The sequence below is a fragment of the Poecilia reticulata genome, chromosome 19, assembly GCF_904066995.2.
Source record: "Poecilia reticulata chromosome 19, P_reticulata-male-v2, whole genome shotgun sequence".
Classification (NCBI taxonomy): domain Eukaryota; kingdom Metazoa; phylum Chordata; class Actinopteri; order Cyprinodontiformes; family Poeciliidae; genus Poecilia; species Poecilia reticulata.
Window position 1 is genome coordinate 18,454,815 of NC_088848.1, and position 17,446 is coordinate 18,472,260.

Consider the following 17,446-nt stretch of genomic DNA (forward strand, 5'->3'; position numbering starts at 1 on the left):
CTTGACAGCCATAATGTGCCTCTGTCATTATAATCACGGCCTGCTAAAATTAGGATTTATTAGCAGAAGTTGGAGCAGAGCGCCTGGCGACCCACCAGCCACCAGGAAGGCTCACCTGCAGGTAAGGCCGGATGGCTTTCAGGCAGGCCTCTGGGATGTTTTCCTTGTTGAAGTTTATCAGAGAGTCCAGGAAGGAGTCCACCTTGGCCATCATCACCTTGGCTGCCTTCCAGCTGCGATCCTTCGGGACTTTGCCTCCGGTTGCCATCAGGACCATGACCGCCGCCGTGACGTTGGTCACCGCCGCCACGGGAGAACCGAACGACTTCAGCTCGGTCAAGTTGTTCTGAAGAGGAAAACGAGGAGGGGATTTTTAAAAGTTAAGAAGAGGGCGTGTGTGATTTAATTGAGTTTGAGCAACTGCGCAATCTGTCTGGTCTTCTGAGCGGAGGGGACAAAAAAAAGAAAAAAGTGGGGGTGAAAAAAGGAGGGGATTAGAGTAAAGGAAGAAGAACCTGTGCTGACTTTGAGACGACAACAGAGAATTCTAATTAAGGAATCTGGAGAGAGCGCTGAGCAGTGATTGAACTGTCTGTTCTGCTTGTTTGAACAGAGAGCACCTTTTAAACACAGAGGGTGTTTTCGAAAATCCCCCAGCCAGCTCTTAAACCTGCATGGGATGCAAGGATAAAGTAAAATGTCGACGAAACATAAAGACAACATTATTCCAGTAAAGGCCCGTCTAAACCCTGTGATTTAATAATCTTTTCTCACTAGTCAAGTCCACAAAAAAGATCAAAGAACATCTTTTTTTTTTTTAATTAAACGAAAAATTAAGATACAGATAAAGAGTGATGGGACAAACCAAATATGGCAGAGATAAGAGAGGAACTGACTTTGTTGAGCGTGTTGAGGGCGTCCTGAGCTGCTTGCAGAGCGGGCTCAGCCTTGGCCAAGTCCTCCTCACAGTCTCTCTGCTTGCCGCTGACCACTACAGCAATGGCCGCCACCTTTTGTTCTTCCTCGTCAGCCACAGCCTTCTCCTTTGTGACCTTCTCTGTTTCTATCCCAACCTCCTGCGGGTAGCACAAAGGGCTTAGTCAGAGAATTAGCCAGATTTGGTAAATATAGTCTGCAGTGAAACGGCACAGGCTATAGATAACAGAAAGGCAGGTCAAAACTGCAACTGACTGCAATTGCTAGCAATGCCTTTATATGTAAGAAATAATAAGCTTGGTATAAAAAAGATCTATACCTATGCGTCCTGCTGGCTAGCAAAGTAAGAAATCACCACTGAATGATTATAAATGGTATTCAACTCGCTCTTACTTGAATCAGCTTGTCAGCATCTTCATTCTTCTGCTTGAGTTCCACTTCCTGAGCAGCCAGCTTGGCCTTGAGGTCATCCACCTGTCAGAGGAGGAGACTCAGGAGTTCAGAGAGTGAGAAACGAGACTAATGGCGCAAGGTGTAAGCAATCCTTTGAGTTTTTACTAACTGCATGCATCTTACAGACGTAAGATGGAAAGTAAGAAACCTGAAAACTGGCTCAGAGTTTATCCATTTAGATGCGTTTTTTTCCTAGATCAGGAAACTACAGGAGGCTAGTTTCTAGCCTCCTGTAGAAACTCCTGCAGGGTTTCAACCTGCTGGATTGAAACCTGCTGGATTCAAGCCAGCAGGTTGAATCGAGTCAATGACTCGATTCAACCTGCTGGAGTTTTTTTAAGATCAGGGATCACCAACTCCAGGCCACTAGAGCTACTGAACTACATATTTTAGATAGATCCCTGCTCCAACACAGCTGAGATAAATGATTGAATTACCTCTTCAGGATGCTGTGAAATCTGGCGGAGGCCTGGTAACAAGATGTTCATTTGATGCAGGTGTTGTTGGAGCAGGGATGCATCCTGCAGGATAGTAAACTTAAACCAGAAACTTAGAAACTTCAGTCCGTTTTAATAGCAGAGAGAATTTTACGTTATTCTTTGATAATGCAGATCAATTAGATTGTAAATAGTTGACTTGGATTCTCTCTGTAAGGCTCAACTGAATTGACTCTTCATTTTTAAGTGCTTGTCGATGTGTAGTCTTAATGTAATATTAGTGATCATTTTCCCTTTCGGGTGACTGGGAAAAAACATTTTTCCAATGTCCGTTTGAAAAGGGCTCCAATATTAGCAACAGTTTCTACACAACACACCTTTTTATGGATATTCCACACAAACATAGCTCTCTGGTGTGGTGCATTGCTCAGAGAGAAGATAAGGCTGTTTAGGCTGAACTGCTGTAGAAAATTGAGGCATTGGTCACAAAAGATTTAAATGTCATCATGGCGCATTGGAAATGGCCTTTGGCTTTAGCTTTAACGATACAAATCATGGTTGGTTTTGATCACTTCTACTCTTTTAATAAATCACTGTTTGAAAACTACCTTTTGTAGTTAATCTACAGAGCTGTGAGAAAAATCTGAGTAGAGAGCAGGGCTTGTAGATGCAGAAGGGGAGAGAACATATTGTGTTCTTATGCATGAAGTAAAGACATGGGGGAAAACAAAAAACGAGCATGGGGTTCATATTAGTGTCTTTGTCAAAAAGGCACAGTGAATACCTTGTCAGGTAAAATACCAGCACTAAATATAAGGGTTGTAATCCACAAAACGTAGCAACAAACAATCTATTTTTGTTATTGTGGAAATCATCTTGTAACTCATCGTAGCAAATGATTCTGTTATCTCATTTAAAGACTCACATGCTTTAGAGGGACTGATCGTTTGTCGGTGATTGTATCATCACTGGGCCGTGTGGAGAATACAACTGCTGACAAAGCTCAGCAACCATTTAACTGAAATCTAAACATCTCCTTAGTCATTCAAAGCCATGGATATGATTCTGTGACTGGGAAAGCCTAACAAATAAGCCCCACAAAGTGCCCTAAACCTTTTGATGATAAGACGTTGTGCCGTGCTGCATTGTGCCATGTGACCTTTAATCCATTATGTAGAGAAAATCTTTCCCTGTCCAAGCAGATAAAGCCACAGAAAAAATGAATGGCATGGATTTCTGGGGAGGGGAAGTAAAAAATAAATTTAAAAAAGCTTTAGGATCAAGAGCTGCTATCAGCACACATATACACAAATACACACACTCACTAACAGAGACCAAGGACGGTCATAAAGAGAAATTAAAGCTGTTACAAATTCCCTATAACTCCCAAACAAATGGGGCTCGGCATCGCTGTCCGACTCCATCAAAACCGTTGCACGGGGGAAATAAAAACAAACTGTTTTTCCAGCTTGTCTTTCAGCTAATTAACCAACTGGAAATAAGGCCGGGGGGAAGACAGCCGTTTCGGCTCGCTACAGTTCCATGCAAAAAAGAATTGGTTGAATATGAGACCATCACCAAGTGAGCCATCAACAAGATGAATAGGCAGTGGGGGAGAAAGGAAGGAGGTGGATAGGGGAAACAGGGACACACTAATTGGTGGAGGACATGGGTGATGTTCAGTACATCTGAGCCGTTTCTCTGTTTATCTGCTGCAGATGGAAATCCAAGCAGAGGAAAACAAAAACAAAACAAAAAAAACGTCTCTCTGCTCCCGACTGTCTTTATGAGACAACCCACACTCAGTCCCTGTTGCTGTAAATGTAAACTGGAACAACTGTTTCTTAGGGCAAGATATTTGATACCACAGCAACAGACTGTACAAATTCATCCATGCGTGAGATAGCTTATGGGCAGAGTTGGAGATTTCACCGAGTGGCTCGCATTGTATCTATAGCTTAATTCATGAAACAAAGAAACATCTGGCTGCTTCCCGTTTCTGACCCGTTAGGGTAAAGCTTTACAGTCTGTAAGACCCACCAGGACTGCTGTTTCTGCAACTCTTTGTTTGAGGTATATATTGAGAAAAATATTGAGAAAATAATACCATTAGAAAAGATATTACTTCCTTTGTTTTCACAGCAGAAACCACAATATCACACAAATGTCTGCAGGGGAGCTTATGAAGCTCACGGAAATTATATTTTCATTATAAGAGTCAGATTAGTTGGATCAAATAAAATGCAGTCTGAATATATATATATATATAAGATCCATAAATACATCAAGGACAAAGCCTCAACGGACGATGTGCTCAGCGAATGTCTCAGGCAATGGGGAACAGAAGACAAGGTGCTGGAAGTACCACCATGGGAGGACAAGCCCCTACATGGGATGTACCACCGACAAATAACTGAAGTGGCTGATGTCAGGAAAACCTACCAATGGCTGGAGAAAGCTGGACTCAAGGACAGCACAGAGGCACTCATCCTGGCCGCCCAGGAACAGGCCCTAAACACCAGAGCAATAGAGGCTCAGATCTACCACACCAGACAAGACCCAAGGTGTAGGTTGTGCAAGGAGGCCCCTGAGACAGTCCAGCACATAACAGCAGGGTGCAAGATGCTGGCAGGGAAAGCGTACATGGAACAACATAACCAAGTGGCGGGCATAGTGTACAGGAACATCTGTGCAGAATATGGACTGGAAGCCCCGAGATCAAAGTGGGGAACACCCCCAAAAGTGGTGGAGAATGACCGAGCTAAGATCCTGTGGGACTTCCAGATCCAGACAGACAAGATGGTAATGGCGAACCAACCGGACATTGTGGTGGTGGATAAAGAACAGAGGAAAGCCGTTGTGGTGGATGTAGCAATACCAAGTGACTACAACATCAGGAAAAAGGAGCATGAGAAATTGGAGAAGTACCAGGGCCTCAGGGAGGAACTGGAAAAGACCTGGAAGGTGAAGACCACAGTGGTGCCTGTGGTCATCGGGGCCCTCGGGGCAGTCACCCCCAAACTGGAGCAGTGGCTCAAACAGATCCCAGGAACAACATCAGACATCTCAGTCCAGAAATGTGCAGTTCTAGGCACAGCCAAGATACTGCGCAGAACCCTCAAGCTCCCAGGCCTCTGGTAGAGGACCAGAGCTCAGAGGATGAAACAGACCACCCGCGGAGGGTGAGAAGGGAATTTTTATATATATATATATATATATATATATATATATATATATATATATATATATATATTATTCCTAATCTTTGGAGTTTAACAGGTTGTTAGCCCAACACCCCGCTAAGGTAAAACAGCCTCTGCTCTACAAAGCCTTTAGAGAAGCTTTGTTCTCTGTTCTGTCAGGTTGAGGTCAGGTTTCTGTCCAGGCAAATCAAATTCTGAAAGTCTAAGCTCACTTCTTTTATGTGAGTAAAGTTTACCCAGTGAACTTTGGTTTGTTCACTGGTAGATAGTCATGATAGAACTGGGAGTGACCATCTCAAAATGTTTCAGAAAATTGGGATCATGAAATTTAAATGTTTTGCTGGGCTGAAGTATTAAGAGTTCTCCTCTCATAAATTGATGCAAGTGCTGAAAACAGCCACAAACCGTAGTTACCTGACCCAACTTTGTACTTAGAAAGATTTAATTAAACTGCTTTCAGTTACCAATATTTGATTTGTACCAAACAGATAGAGCACTGTATGAACACATGCAGAACATTCGGTGGTGTTGTGCCTCTGAGGTCTTTAAATTGGTGTGTATGAGACCTCTGACCCAGGTAAATTTGCCACGGGAAACCCTACCAATCAATGACAGGATGGAGTGTGATGTGAAGAAAGTATCATAAAAGGAATGTAGAAGGTCAGGAACGTCACTCAGGTAGACTTGGTTTTGGACTATGCTCAACTGGTATGAAGGTGTCAGAAGTGTGCCAAAAATATATCCTACATACCATTAAGCCACCATCAAAACCATTAATGATTCATGTTTTCTTTTTGATTAAACCAAACTGACCCTGCAGTCTGAATGTCACAGTTGGATTTAAGACCCACTTGAACGCTCAATATTGTTGCAACCTGTTACTGTCCAACTTTGGTGAGACTTTCGTAAATTGTAGACAGACAAAAGCCAATCTTCAAGGCTCATCGTGAGATTTTACATACCTTGGTTGAAATGAGTATTTGTTCTTTTATTATTTCGCACCTGTTTACCCAATCTCCTCCAACTTCCACATCGACAAGGCCTTTCTGTTCCCAAAACAGTCACCCAAAATATATATTTTGAACTATGCTCTGTAAACTTGACATGATTTTGCATGAACATTTCTGCTGATTTCAGTTCATTAAATTCTAAAGCCTGTTTGTCTTGGATCAACAACCGTGTCACGTAACGATCACCAAATTCCCTTTCTTCACTTTTACGATGTTCCCTTTGAACTTCATCAAGGCTTTTTTTTAAAAATCTTTTCTATCTTCCCAACAGCAATAGGAAGCTGCTACGAGATTGATGAATTCTCTGTTTTTGTTAACAAGCAACTAAACAGGCATACTTGAGTATATATGAATGCAAGCAGTTTTGTAAATGTAGCCATATTAATTGATAGCACATATAGTTAGAAAAGTGGAACAAAAAAGTTGCCTGATGTATCGTAGAACAGAGCATTATTTTACCTTTCAACATTTAACACCATTTCATAGGCTATACAGCAGTGGTCCCCAAACTACGGCCTGCGGGCCGGATCCGGCCCGCCTCCACATTTGGTCCGGCCCCCTGAACAATACCAGAGAGCATTTAGATTTTTTTTCATATACCGTATTTTCCGGACTATAAGCCACTACTTTTTTCCTAAGCTTTGAACCATGTGGCTTATATGTGGATTTTTCTTCAACCACCAGGGGGCTCTTTAGCAGGAAGTGAATCATTGGAAGTCAAAATTGGGAATAAAAGAAGAAAGCGCCCATTAAAACGGAATTAGGTTTTAATAGGGAATTGAAATTTGAGAATGTTGTTGATCAGTTAAATAGCCTTGAGGGGAAAAAAAAGATTTTTCAGTTTTTTAAAATAATACTGGGATCATTATGAGAAGGGAAAAGTTATGTGGCCCTCACAGGAAAAAGTTTGGGGACCCCTGCTATACAGATTAACAAGAGGTGGTTTATATTAGGGTGTGTGAAATGATGAGCTCTTAATCTGAATGGGACTTAGTACAATCTGAAGTCCTTGCGAAGGGTTAACAATACTGGTAATACCTTTTCTTCCTTATTAAATTTCTTGCAACTCACTTTGATGACTTACAACACTCCATCTTTTATAGCCGTTTGTGGTAAGACTACCAAATCCAAACATAAATCAAAATTAAAGCAGCCGAGGGCAGGACAGTATCTGCACAAAGAGGAGGAAAAAATAAATAAACTAATGTTTTCCCAAGGGAGCTCATGACTCATAAACAGCTACAGGATCGTTCACAGCGCCCTACACACACACACATATATATATAGAGGGCTTGCTTTAACCCTCTTGGTCTTTGTTTACCATGACCAAGGCAGCCCCTGGTGATCAACGGATCCTCTTGTGCAGAATGTTAAACAACAATACTTCAAATAGGCCAGGCATTGGCATGGATGCACTAACAGACACGGGCTGCATTAATGGTGGCCTGCTGCTGTAAAGGATGCGCTCTCTAATTAAAATAGCTCCCCAGTTAGCATAATAACCCCTATATATATAATGTATATGTGGTGGCTGAGTTCTACAGTAAATAGGAGATGGGGGGGGGAAACAGAAAACAGGACAGTCTGTGGTTTTCAGCACCGACGTCACTTATGCGCAATGGGTGTTTATGCATGTGTGATTTTGTGCGGGTGGGAATGTGTGGGCCTGTTTATGCAAAGCAGCAGAGATGCATGTTATGCCAAAGTGAAACTGTGTTTGTGTAGTTGGTTCTGCATTAACTCACAGAGGATAGCGGGCCCACTATAATTAGGACTGCTTCACACTCAGACTTTGCATTCCATTACTCATATAGTCCTCTTCTGGCAAACAGCAGAGATGGTAAACATTAGAACAAATGGATCCAGGTGTGGATATTAAAGATGGAAACATTACCTTATGCAAATCAATTTCATACAACTAATCTTGCTCTCTTCTTTGCAACAGCTTTGCAAATCTATGTGCCGTCAAGTTATACGCAGATGTAAGATGGAAAATGTTATGCCTTCATTAAGTATTTACACCCCTTGATTGAATATATATTTAGTCAAATTGTGACCACACATCTAAATTAATTCTCAGGCTTTGACGTGATAAACCGACCCTAAATACCACATGATAGCTGTTAAAGATCAGACGTAGTTTTTGATTTGTTTTGCAAATATAAATCTGAAAGGTGTGACAAGTATTTCCATCCAACTCTATTTTCACTTAAACCCCAAAATGAAATTTAATCAATTGAGTCATCTTCACAAGGCACATAAAAGGCTCAGGTAATCTGGAGGAGTGACAGCAACCCACAGCTCGGGTGGGAGACAAACCTAACACTGCACGTCTCCAGATGTGGAAGGCTTTGTCATGGCAGCACAACACACTTTTCAGATTTTTATTTGAAAGCAAACCATATGTTATCTTTCAGTCACTTCACAATTTGTTTTTGTTTGTTTATCACAAACCAAATCCCAAAATAACAACATCAAATTTAGGTACTAAGAAGAACAAATGTAAAATACCAGGAGGTCCAAATGCTTTTGTAAGGTATTATTTGTCCTTTTAATAATTTATTATGGGGATTTATTTTCAGGTTTTACTGGTTGATTGTATTAGGTTTAAAAAATAAACAAGATTAATTGGGCATTTATATGGGAAATGTAGGAGAAAATACAAGTTAAAGGGTCTTTATGATTCCACTATCAATTTAACTGATGACATGGTGGGATTATTCCTCAAAATGTAGCTGTTCAGTTGTTGTCATGCGAGTGAATAAAGGCAACTATATAGTCACAATTACCAAGAGATTAAATAAATACAATTATGTGACTAATTGTTAATTTGGATAGGTGTAATTCTTCTTTAATTCTTCTGTAATAGTATCGAGGTCCATTAGTGCCTTCTTCTGGAAAACATACCAGACAACTTTTAATGATGTTCCTGCAACAAAACAGTCATTATAAGTTTTACTGGCAAGTGATATTGACAATATTTTACCAGTTTACTCAGACGAAATAGAGTAACCAGGAATATGAATGATTTTTGACAACTGGAATTCTGTTTAAGGTTTAATCATTATTAAAGCTGCTATATGGTTGTCATACACCCGTCTTGTGTATGAGTGCCTTTTAGAGCACTCAAGTACAGCTTGCAGCTCGTTTTTATTCCAAATTATAATTTAGGGACAAGGTTTTTCAATGGTTGTCACAAACTTGTAGAATATTTCACATTGCCGTACGATTAAAAATTTAAAGAATAAGTATCTATTGTATGGTACTGTATTTATTTGTATTGTTCATATTGTTTTTAGATGTTTCTTAAGCAATTTTATCTTAATATGTGACATCAGTTCCCCTACAAAAGGATTTTAGAGCAGTTGTAGTTATGCGGCACAAATCAGAAAGTCTTTCTATTGCCTGCAGCTCTGCAATGCATTCAGGCATCACTGTATCCCACACTGATGAATGAAAAGTGCACTCTTAATCCTCTTTATTCCTGACACCAGGGTTGTAGGATGTATTGGGGGTGGAGCGTTTGGTGAGAGTGTGGAGGTTGCAGCAATGCAATGGGTATTTTAAAACAACATTGCAACAGAGATTTTCAATTTGCTTTGGTGTCATGAAAACAAAAATAATTTACTTGAATGGTTTTAATATTGATTAAGAAAAACAAACAATTTTGAAATTTTGAAAAATAAACCAAACATGTTTGTGTTTGTGTTAAATGCTCGAGTTGCTAATTAGTTAGCCTGGTTGAACAAATCCATTACCATATCCCTCTGACTTTCAACTGGAACACAGATTGAAGTTTCATTGTTAGAAATTAATTATGCTACTTAGGAATGCCACATAATTAGCATTAATAGCAGACTAAATATTAGCAATGGCACTTTGCATCACTTAATGAGAAGCATGGGCTTCCACTTGTATCACCAAACAAAGTCATGACAATACAAATCAAGTGAAACGCGTCTAACTTTGAGACATTTCAAGCTCTTCTAATACCACAGCATCTTGTTCTGCCTCCTGCTGGTTAAAGTCTGTATTAAAGATGTGAGGACCTTCAGTCACTGTTCTGACTGACTCTAAGAAGACCGACTGTCACTTCTTACCACTTCTAATGCTACATTCTAGGCATGTCAGCTCCTTCCAGGGATAGCATTTCTCCACCGATCACTTGTCTGCACGTGTATCAATTAAAATTCTCTCTAGGTAATTAAATGTCTAGTTGCAGGGATGAATTTTTCAACAGAGGTTCCCATTAAAGATGCAAATACCTGAGCAGATGTGCTGCTGAGCTTCTGCAGGCCGTTTTTCAGCCTCTCCATCTTGGCGGTGAGATCTTTGCTCTTCTGGCCCAGCAGACTGTGATACAGCTTGATCTGCTCCAGGAAAGACTTGGGCGTGGTGTAGTTGTAGCGCCGCTCATTAGCCAGGTACTCCTTGGATGTTTGATTGACGGTGGTGTGGACGTAAGCCATGAACCTGCTCACCGACTCCTTCACCTGGGGCTGCGTGATTTAAAAGTCAGCGGTTATTTCACACTGGAAACGGGGGGGGACCGTGCAGATTGCAGCGAGGGCCGGCACTTCCTCAGGCTGAGGCGTGGAATTTAATTTTGTGGCCTTCGGTCTGCATTTGAAAATAACATCGCATTTGTTGCGTCACGGTGGCTGACACTCTAAATTAAATTTTCAGAGGGAGAACTTTCCCTTTTTTTGTGGGTGACTTCCTTCCTGTGTGTACTGCGTATATTTAACTGGGAGTTTTTCTCACTTCGATGTTCTCCACCTCCTGCAGGAACCTGAGGCTGACCGACTCCAGCGCCTCCCGTGGCCACTCATGGAACCAGTCGATCGCCGTGCAGTTGACCACGGCCGGGAACTTCCTGCTCCGATCCCTCAGTTTACTGCCGACCGGAGAGAAGCACAGGGCGACCTGGAAGTGACGGCAGCAAACATCACAGGTTGAACTCTGACACACAAATAGATTACAGTCACTGAGTTATTTAGGTGGGATACATATAGATTCACAGAAGACTTACAGAAGAAAGGCGCGCTCAGACTAATAACGCCTTCACGGTCAAGAGGGGTGATGGAGAACTGTGAATTAATTATCTGCAGCTCCATCATTAGGCAAATAAAGCTTCCATCAAGTATGTGGATTAAAGGGGTGTGTAGAGCTGTGGGATATGTCAGACTGATTTTCACTGCTGGAGACTAACAGCTGGCTTGTTGAGACACTCAGCCAGATGCTCGACAAATTCAAACTGAAGAAACAAACAAGCAGAAGGCACACCCAGAGACACTGCTGATGGTAATCACTCAGCTCAGAGGAAGAGGAGAGAAAAAAAAAAGCAGTGAATGTGAAGTTTAATTCAAGGCTTTTCTGTAACATCTTAAACAAGAGTTCATCTGTAGTCTTTGTATTATCTTCTTATGGCTGGAAAGGAAGAAAAAAAAAGTGGAGGTGCCTGGTGAAAAGTTTAATCAACCCTCATGGAATATTCAGTGAACCCATTTATAAAAGTATCTGTGGGATCAGGGTGAAGTTTAATTTTAGACTAAATTATTAATCAGGAGGTGAGATTCAAAGGCCAAGGCCCAAGGAAAAATATTTGTTCTCTCTTTCAGCAGAAGTTCATCACACTCTCTCCGTGAACCCTCTGAACTGCTGCAATCAGGAAAACAGTTTGACGACCTTAGCAACAGGAATACAGGACTGTCTGCTACTCAGATTTCGCTCTTAATATTATGCAGCTTTGATTATTACACTTATTTTACATCATATTGTGCACTTTCAAATATGTAATCAATTTGTACACTAATCCACAAACCACAGAGAAAAGAAATCATATTTGTTGTATAATGTTATAAAACTGTGTACGTTTTTCAGTGTTTGTTAATAGACATTTAATCAACTTACTAACTGTCGATTAAAGGTTTATTAGATTAAAATGTATTCCAATCGATAACATCCATTTAAACCTTCTTTCAGTGTTGTAGTTCAGCCGCCATCCAGAAGAGGGAGTCGCTGGTCATCTTTAAGTGGAGCCAGTTGATGCAGAAAAAAAGATGGCAGGACCATACAAGAATGGGAAAGAGAAATGGTCCATCGTTTTGAAATATAAACACTCACGCTTAAGTTTTATCTTTTTCTATTCAGCAACTTAAGTGGCTCTTGTTTTAATATATTTTATAAATATGTCCAACTTTAATATTGTGAGAAAATGTTGTTTAGTCAGTCAGTCTTTAACACAACTGACACAAAAAAAGTTTAAATTTAAGGATTTTATCAATTTCTTTAATAGAAGCATATGAAAAATGTACCCCTTTTTGTTATGGAATGGAAATGGAAAGATGGTCAGCTCTTTTCATACAAGAGAAAATTCAGGTTTTTAAGAAAATATTCACTTACCAATTAATCACTAGTCGATCTATAAGGTTAATCAACTTTAGATTAACCCATTAATCGATAACTTACGTCCCTATTCTGCATATTTCCCAATTTACTACCAAACATCCCGCTTATCCTTGCAGTGTTGCAATGGGTCTAATGCCCATTTTCAGAGTCACTAGGCGAAATGTGCGATGCACTCTGGACAGGCCATCACAGAGCCTGCTTTACTACATTACATGTAAAATATTTAATATAGAAAAACAACAATGAACACTACTTCTGAGAGACTGAGAGGTGGCGTCACAAGTAGAGGGACGGTGTTACGAGCCAATACGCAGATTGTCTGAAAGTTAGTGAAACGCCTAAGTGAAGGTTAGTAGACACAGAAGATGTCTCCTTGAGGAGTTAGACAACGTTACAAACACACAGCAATGGTTGAGAGGGATCCATTTTGTTGGTTTGCAAGACAGGTCATATTGTGAAATTTGTCAGCATGTGGAGTGTGCAGATGGCACAGTCGCCCTATGTTGGAATCAGTAGGTATGTGAGAGCACCCACACACAATTGAATCATTTACATAACCATTGCTGGTCTGCATGTGTACCAAATTAGGTCCAAATAAGATGTGAATCATTTCTTCTGGGCATATTTGTCACCGAGTGTGTGGCAAAGGGATTGACCGCCAATTAGTACCGAGGATCCTGCTACCCCATTTCCCTTGTTGACCCCTCAAACCCATCCCCATAGACTGGGAGCAACTCATCAAAAAACTTCCCAAAGCATGTTAAATTGTGGCCTAGTTTGGCAATTTATGCTCAACACCCCGCGCGACATGCTGAAACACACCCTCAGCACATTTCATGCAATGATTGAAGCTTGCCAACATTTCTGGGAAAGTGCCCTTTCCACCCAGACAAGCAGTTTAAACAGAAATAACTAAACAGTCAGAAATCCACTCTTTAGAAGATTGCCCATGGGAATGCCTTCTTTATTTATTCACTCCCCAATCTAGAGAGGTTGGTGCTGGGGGTGGGGGATGTGCTGGGGTATGCTATAATAATGACAGGATAAGCAGCCCTCTGGAAGCTCTCCCTCCCCAGGGGGAACAAAGCGACTACACGTCGGTGAAATTATCTGCAGCTAAACGGCAGCTTTTCTGCTCATGCTGGTGATTTATAATGACGTCCGCCGCCTCCCAATGTATTCAAGTTCATCTGAAAGTGTCAGGGAAGAAAATTGTCTGGGGAGAAGCTCCTTCATAAAGCCAGATGTTTATCTAAGTTTGAGAGGTTCTTTTTTTTTTTTTATTTAGGAATGGTAAATTAGAGTGTGAGGTGGCAAGCTTTTGCGATATTAGGAAAGGATGGAGATCAAACATAGGCGAAGCTCAGCGAAGAAGATTAATGCGCAACTCTCTCCCCTGGAAGGGAGCCACTGAGAACGGTTGTTTCTGGATGATTACTTTAGAAATTCACAGTAGTGGGGAAAAAAAAAACAACCAAGCTTTTGTCCTATCTGTCTGCTTCACCTTGAGCTGCCTGCGAACGCGGTCGATGAAGAACTTCCAGCAGTTTTCTCTCGTATCCATCAATCCTGAGCTACGGACCTCTGGCCTCACGCTGCCAATGATGTTCTCAACCTCATCGTCTGGGAACAGGTCAGGAATCTCTCCTGGAATGAATAAAATGAATCACATTATTGCCGTGCCTGCAGACCTCTTCTTCTTAATGTGAGCTTTAGCTGTCTGAAAACTCTGGAAAAGTTTCTTATCTTGTTGGGATCGGAGCTGACACTGAGCACAGAGACTCTTAAATCAAATCTTGCTGTGGTAATAGAGGTGGAGACTGCAGGAGATCATGCAGAGGACTTATGCTAATGCAGATATCTGCTTTAAGTCACAACTCCACTCGAGTAACTGATGAGCGTGGAACGTGCAGATGGATGTATGAGTCTATAATGAGTCAAAGAAACTTCAGCCCATGTAACCTAAGGTTTCTGAATCATTATTTAACAACATAACTCCAGCTGCTCCTCGCTTCAAGCTCATGATTGATGTTTAGGCAGAACAAAACCCTTTCAAGCAGCTATATCCATTTAGTTTTAATGCAACTAAGATCAATTTAGTTAGCCAATGATGTCATCAGAGCAGCAGCTTAATCTGTTTTTATGATAAATGTATTCTTTCTGAGCACACACTTGCAGAATATGAGCTAAAGACTTCCAGCAGCAATCAAGCATCGAGTCTCTCAGGGTACATTTCGACAAGGTTGGCACATCTACGCACTAAAATCTTGGGTTGAGGTCTTGGCGTTCCTCCACATCCCAAAAAGGTCACCCCCTAAGCCTCCGCTGGTGTTGTTATAGCAATCTGTTGAGGGTAATTGCTCAGCTGGAAGGAAAACCTCCATTCTGTCCTTTTTCTGGAAGACTAGGATTGCACCAGACATTGTGTTGCTTTTGCATACGACTCATCTGACAGCGGCATTTTTTCCTCACATGGCTCTTGGTTGAATCCAATCTTTGTAACAAAGTTTTGTATTAGTGCTTGCATTTTCTTGGTGACTATGAATACCTAGATCTGTGATGTGTGGGTTAAAATGGCCCGTTGACAGATATTACCATCTCTACAGAAGATCTGTCTGGTTCCATAAAGTGCATCTTTGGACTGTTTGTTGCTTATTTCATTCTAGCCCTCCTCACCTGGACTGTGAGTTTAATTTCCATCTCTTTCCAGATTTGGAGTTAAGGTACATTTTATTAAATCTTTATTATATCTATATGGTCAGTCATTAGTGGTGTGTAGGTCATGCTTTTATATTTTTGTTCTTTTGAAACTTCCAATATTGCACTAATGTTGATTCTGATTGCCATCGAAACAGGTGTTGATCAATTTAATATTTTTATGTATATTTTTAAATGTGTAAAGCCAATTACTTTATATAGTTTTATCAGCTGTGAAAGCTAAAACATAACATAGAAATTTGAGATTGTAAGAACACAAATCCAAGGAAGTGAGGAGGTTAATACTTGCAACCGATTATATATTTCACCATCACCTAGTCTAGGTTAAAGACATCATCTTCTGGCAAAGTGAGGGCAGAAGATGAAAGAGAGATTCTTGAGAGAGAGAGAAAACAAAGACCTGCAAGGCGAAGGCCTGTTTCCAAAAACCACAGCCTGCTGGCGTGTTTACTGGCAGATGCCTGCACTGTCTGGGAATACAATGTAGGAATCTCAATATACTCAGGTTTCCAGCTTTTCAGCTGCTAAGTTTTTTCCAAAAATATTTTCCATTTCCTGTAAAATGTTACTATATTTTCTTGAGCAGTGGTCTCCACCAGCTCATTCAAAAAGCTTGAAAGGCTAATAAAAACTGAATCAATAACAGCTTCTTTCCTCCAAAGACCCTGATCTGAAAGGATGTTTCCCCAATTCTTAGCAATAAGGGACAATAAGAACCACATGCAGTAACCTGTTAGTGCTTTTTCTGTTGCTGAATGAGTTTGGTATCCTGTTCTGTTACGTTTGTACTCTGTGACATACTTAAGAGTGTTGTTAGAGTTAAAGGAGTCGTGAAAGTGACCAGAGAAAAGTCAGAGTTGGAAAATGAAGAAAAGGCTATTGTACAACATTGTATTGTACTGTTTACTGATGTGAGAGGGAAAAAAAACAGCATTTCTACGGTCTATAAAGGCTGTACATGTCTCAATGAAATAATGCGGCTCTACACTACGTTGTGGGAAGTATCTCACCAGGACATCTCACTGCTAGGCTCGACTTTTGAGAGAACTGTCTGTTCTCAGAGCTTTTTATTACAGATTCTTATGCTTTAAAACCAGTTTTCTTTGCCCATCTGTGAGTAGAATTTAGCTGTTAGCTGTAGCCACAATCAAGCTGAATGTCTGGGATTGAAGAGGTACTTCTGTCACACAACAACAAAGTCTGGGCTATCAAACTCAGCTGTTACTGTTCTGCATGTTTTCACCTACTCCGGTTTCCTTCCACAGCGCAAAAACAAGCGTGTTAGAATAACCATTCAAGCAAACACTCATGGTTGCACAGTGGCGCAGTTGGTAGAGCTGTTGCCTTGCAGCAAGAAGGTTCTGGGTTCGATTCCCAGCCCCGGTCTTTCTGCATGGAGTTTGCATGTTCTCCCTGTGCATGCGTGGGTTTTCTCCAGGTACTCCGGTTTCCTCCCACAGTCCAAAAACATGACTGTCAGGTTAATTGGCCTCTCCAAATTGCCCCTAGGTGTGAGTGTGTGTGTGCATGGTTGTGTGTCCTGTGTGTCTCTGTGTTGCCCTGCGACAGACTGGCGACCTGTCCAGGGTGACCCCGCCTCTCGCCTGGTACGCTAGCTGGAGATAGGCACCAGCACCCCTCCCGACCCCACTGAGGGACAAGGGTGTTAGAAAATGGATGGATGGCAAACACTCATACATAAGTGCCATTGAGTGTCGTAATTATTCTTTCTCATCAGTCCCTGCGACACCCTGTGATAATCTAGGGCTCTGTCAAGGATGCCAATTGGCTATTAAAGATATACAAAGTGGGTGGATGAAATTTTATTGGCTAGTTCTAATTTCAAACTGAGAGCAAGCCTTTTTAGGAAAAAAAAAATCTACCTTAAAAAACAGACATCATTGTAGTCCCAGAGTTGAGGCTAAAAGTATGCATGGGGTGTCATGGCTATGAATAAGCAAAGGTTCAGTTTGCTTGGTGCACATGAAACACTCTTTGATCCACCTGTGGTTGACCAGCTCAGGAATGTCCAAGTTCCAGGGCTCTGGATTGCACAATTTTAAAAGGTAGTGCTTTAACTGGAGATATTCATTGTATTTGGAGTGAGAGACCATTTTGAAGAGTAAAAGAGTGAGAAAGGAAGACAAGCTCTAAAATAACTCTGCATCCACTCTGTATGATAGTGTGCTAAATTTTGGTAAAGGTCACATCGGAACAAAGCAAAAGAAGTGAAGTAATGAAATTCCTGGGAATATAACAGAAAATGTTTTGCCCTTTA

The 17,446-nt window shown here is 41.1% G+C and overlaps 1 protein-coding gene across 4 annotated transcripts in view; it reads right to left on the minus strand.

Moving 5' to 3' along the window:
* The window catches only part of dnah9 (dynein, axonemal, heavy chain 9), a 163,734-nt gene that overhangs the window by 61,907 nt on the left and 84,381 nt on the right, over positions 1-17,446 (minus strand). For all 4 annotated transcript variants that reach the window (XM_008437720.3, XM_008437725.3, XM_008437726.3 and 1 more), the window contains 6 exons: positions 13,955-14,097; positions 10,804-10,965; positions 10,305-10,538; positions 1,330-1,410; positions 897-1,076; positions 116-346 (listed from right to left, as the gene is read on the minus strand). In XM_008437720.3, coding sequence (XP_008435942.3) covers positions 116-346; positions 897-1,076; positions 1,330-1,410; positions 10,305-10,538; positions 10,804-10,965; positions 13,955-14,097 — 1,031 coding nt within the window. The remainder of the gene's footprint in view (positions 1-115; positions 347-896; positions 1,077-1,329; positions 1,411-10,304; positions 10,539-10,803; positions 10,966-13,954; positions 14,098-17,446) is intronic.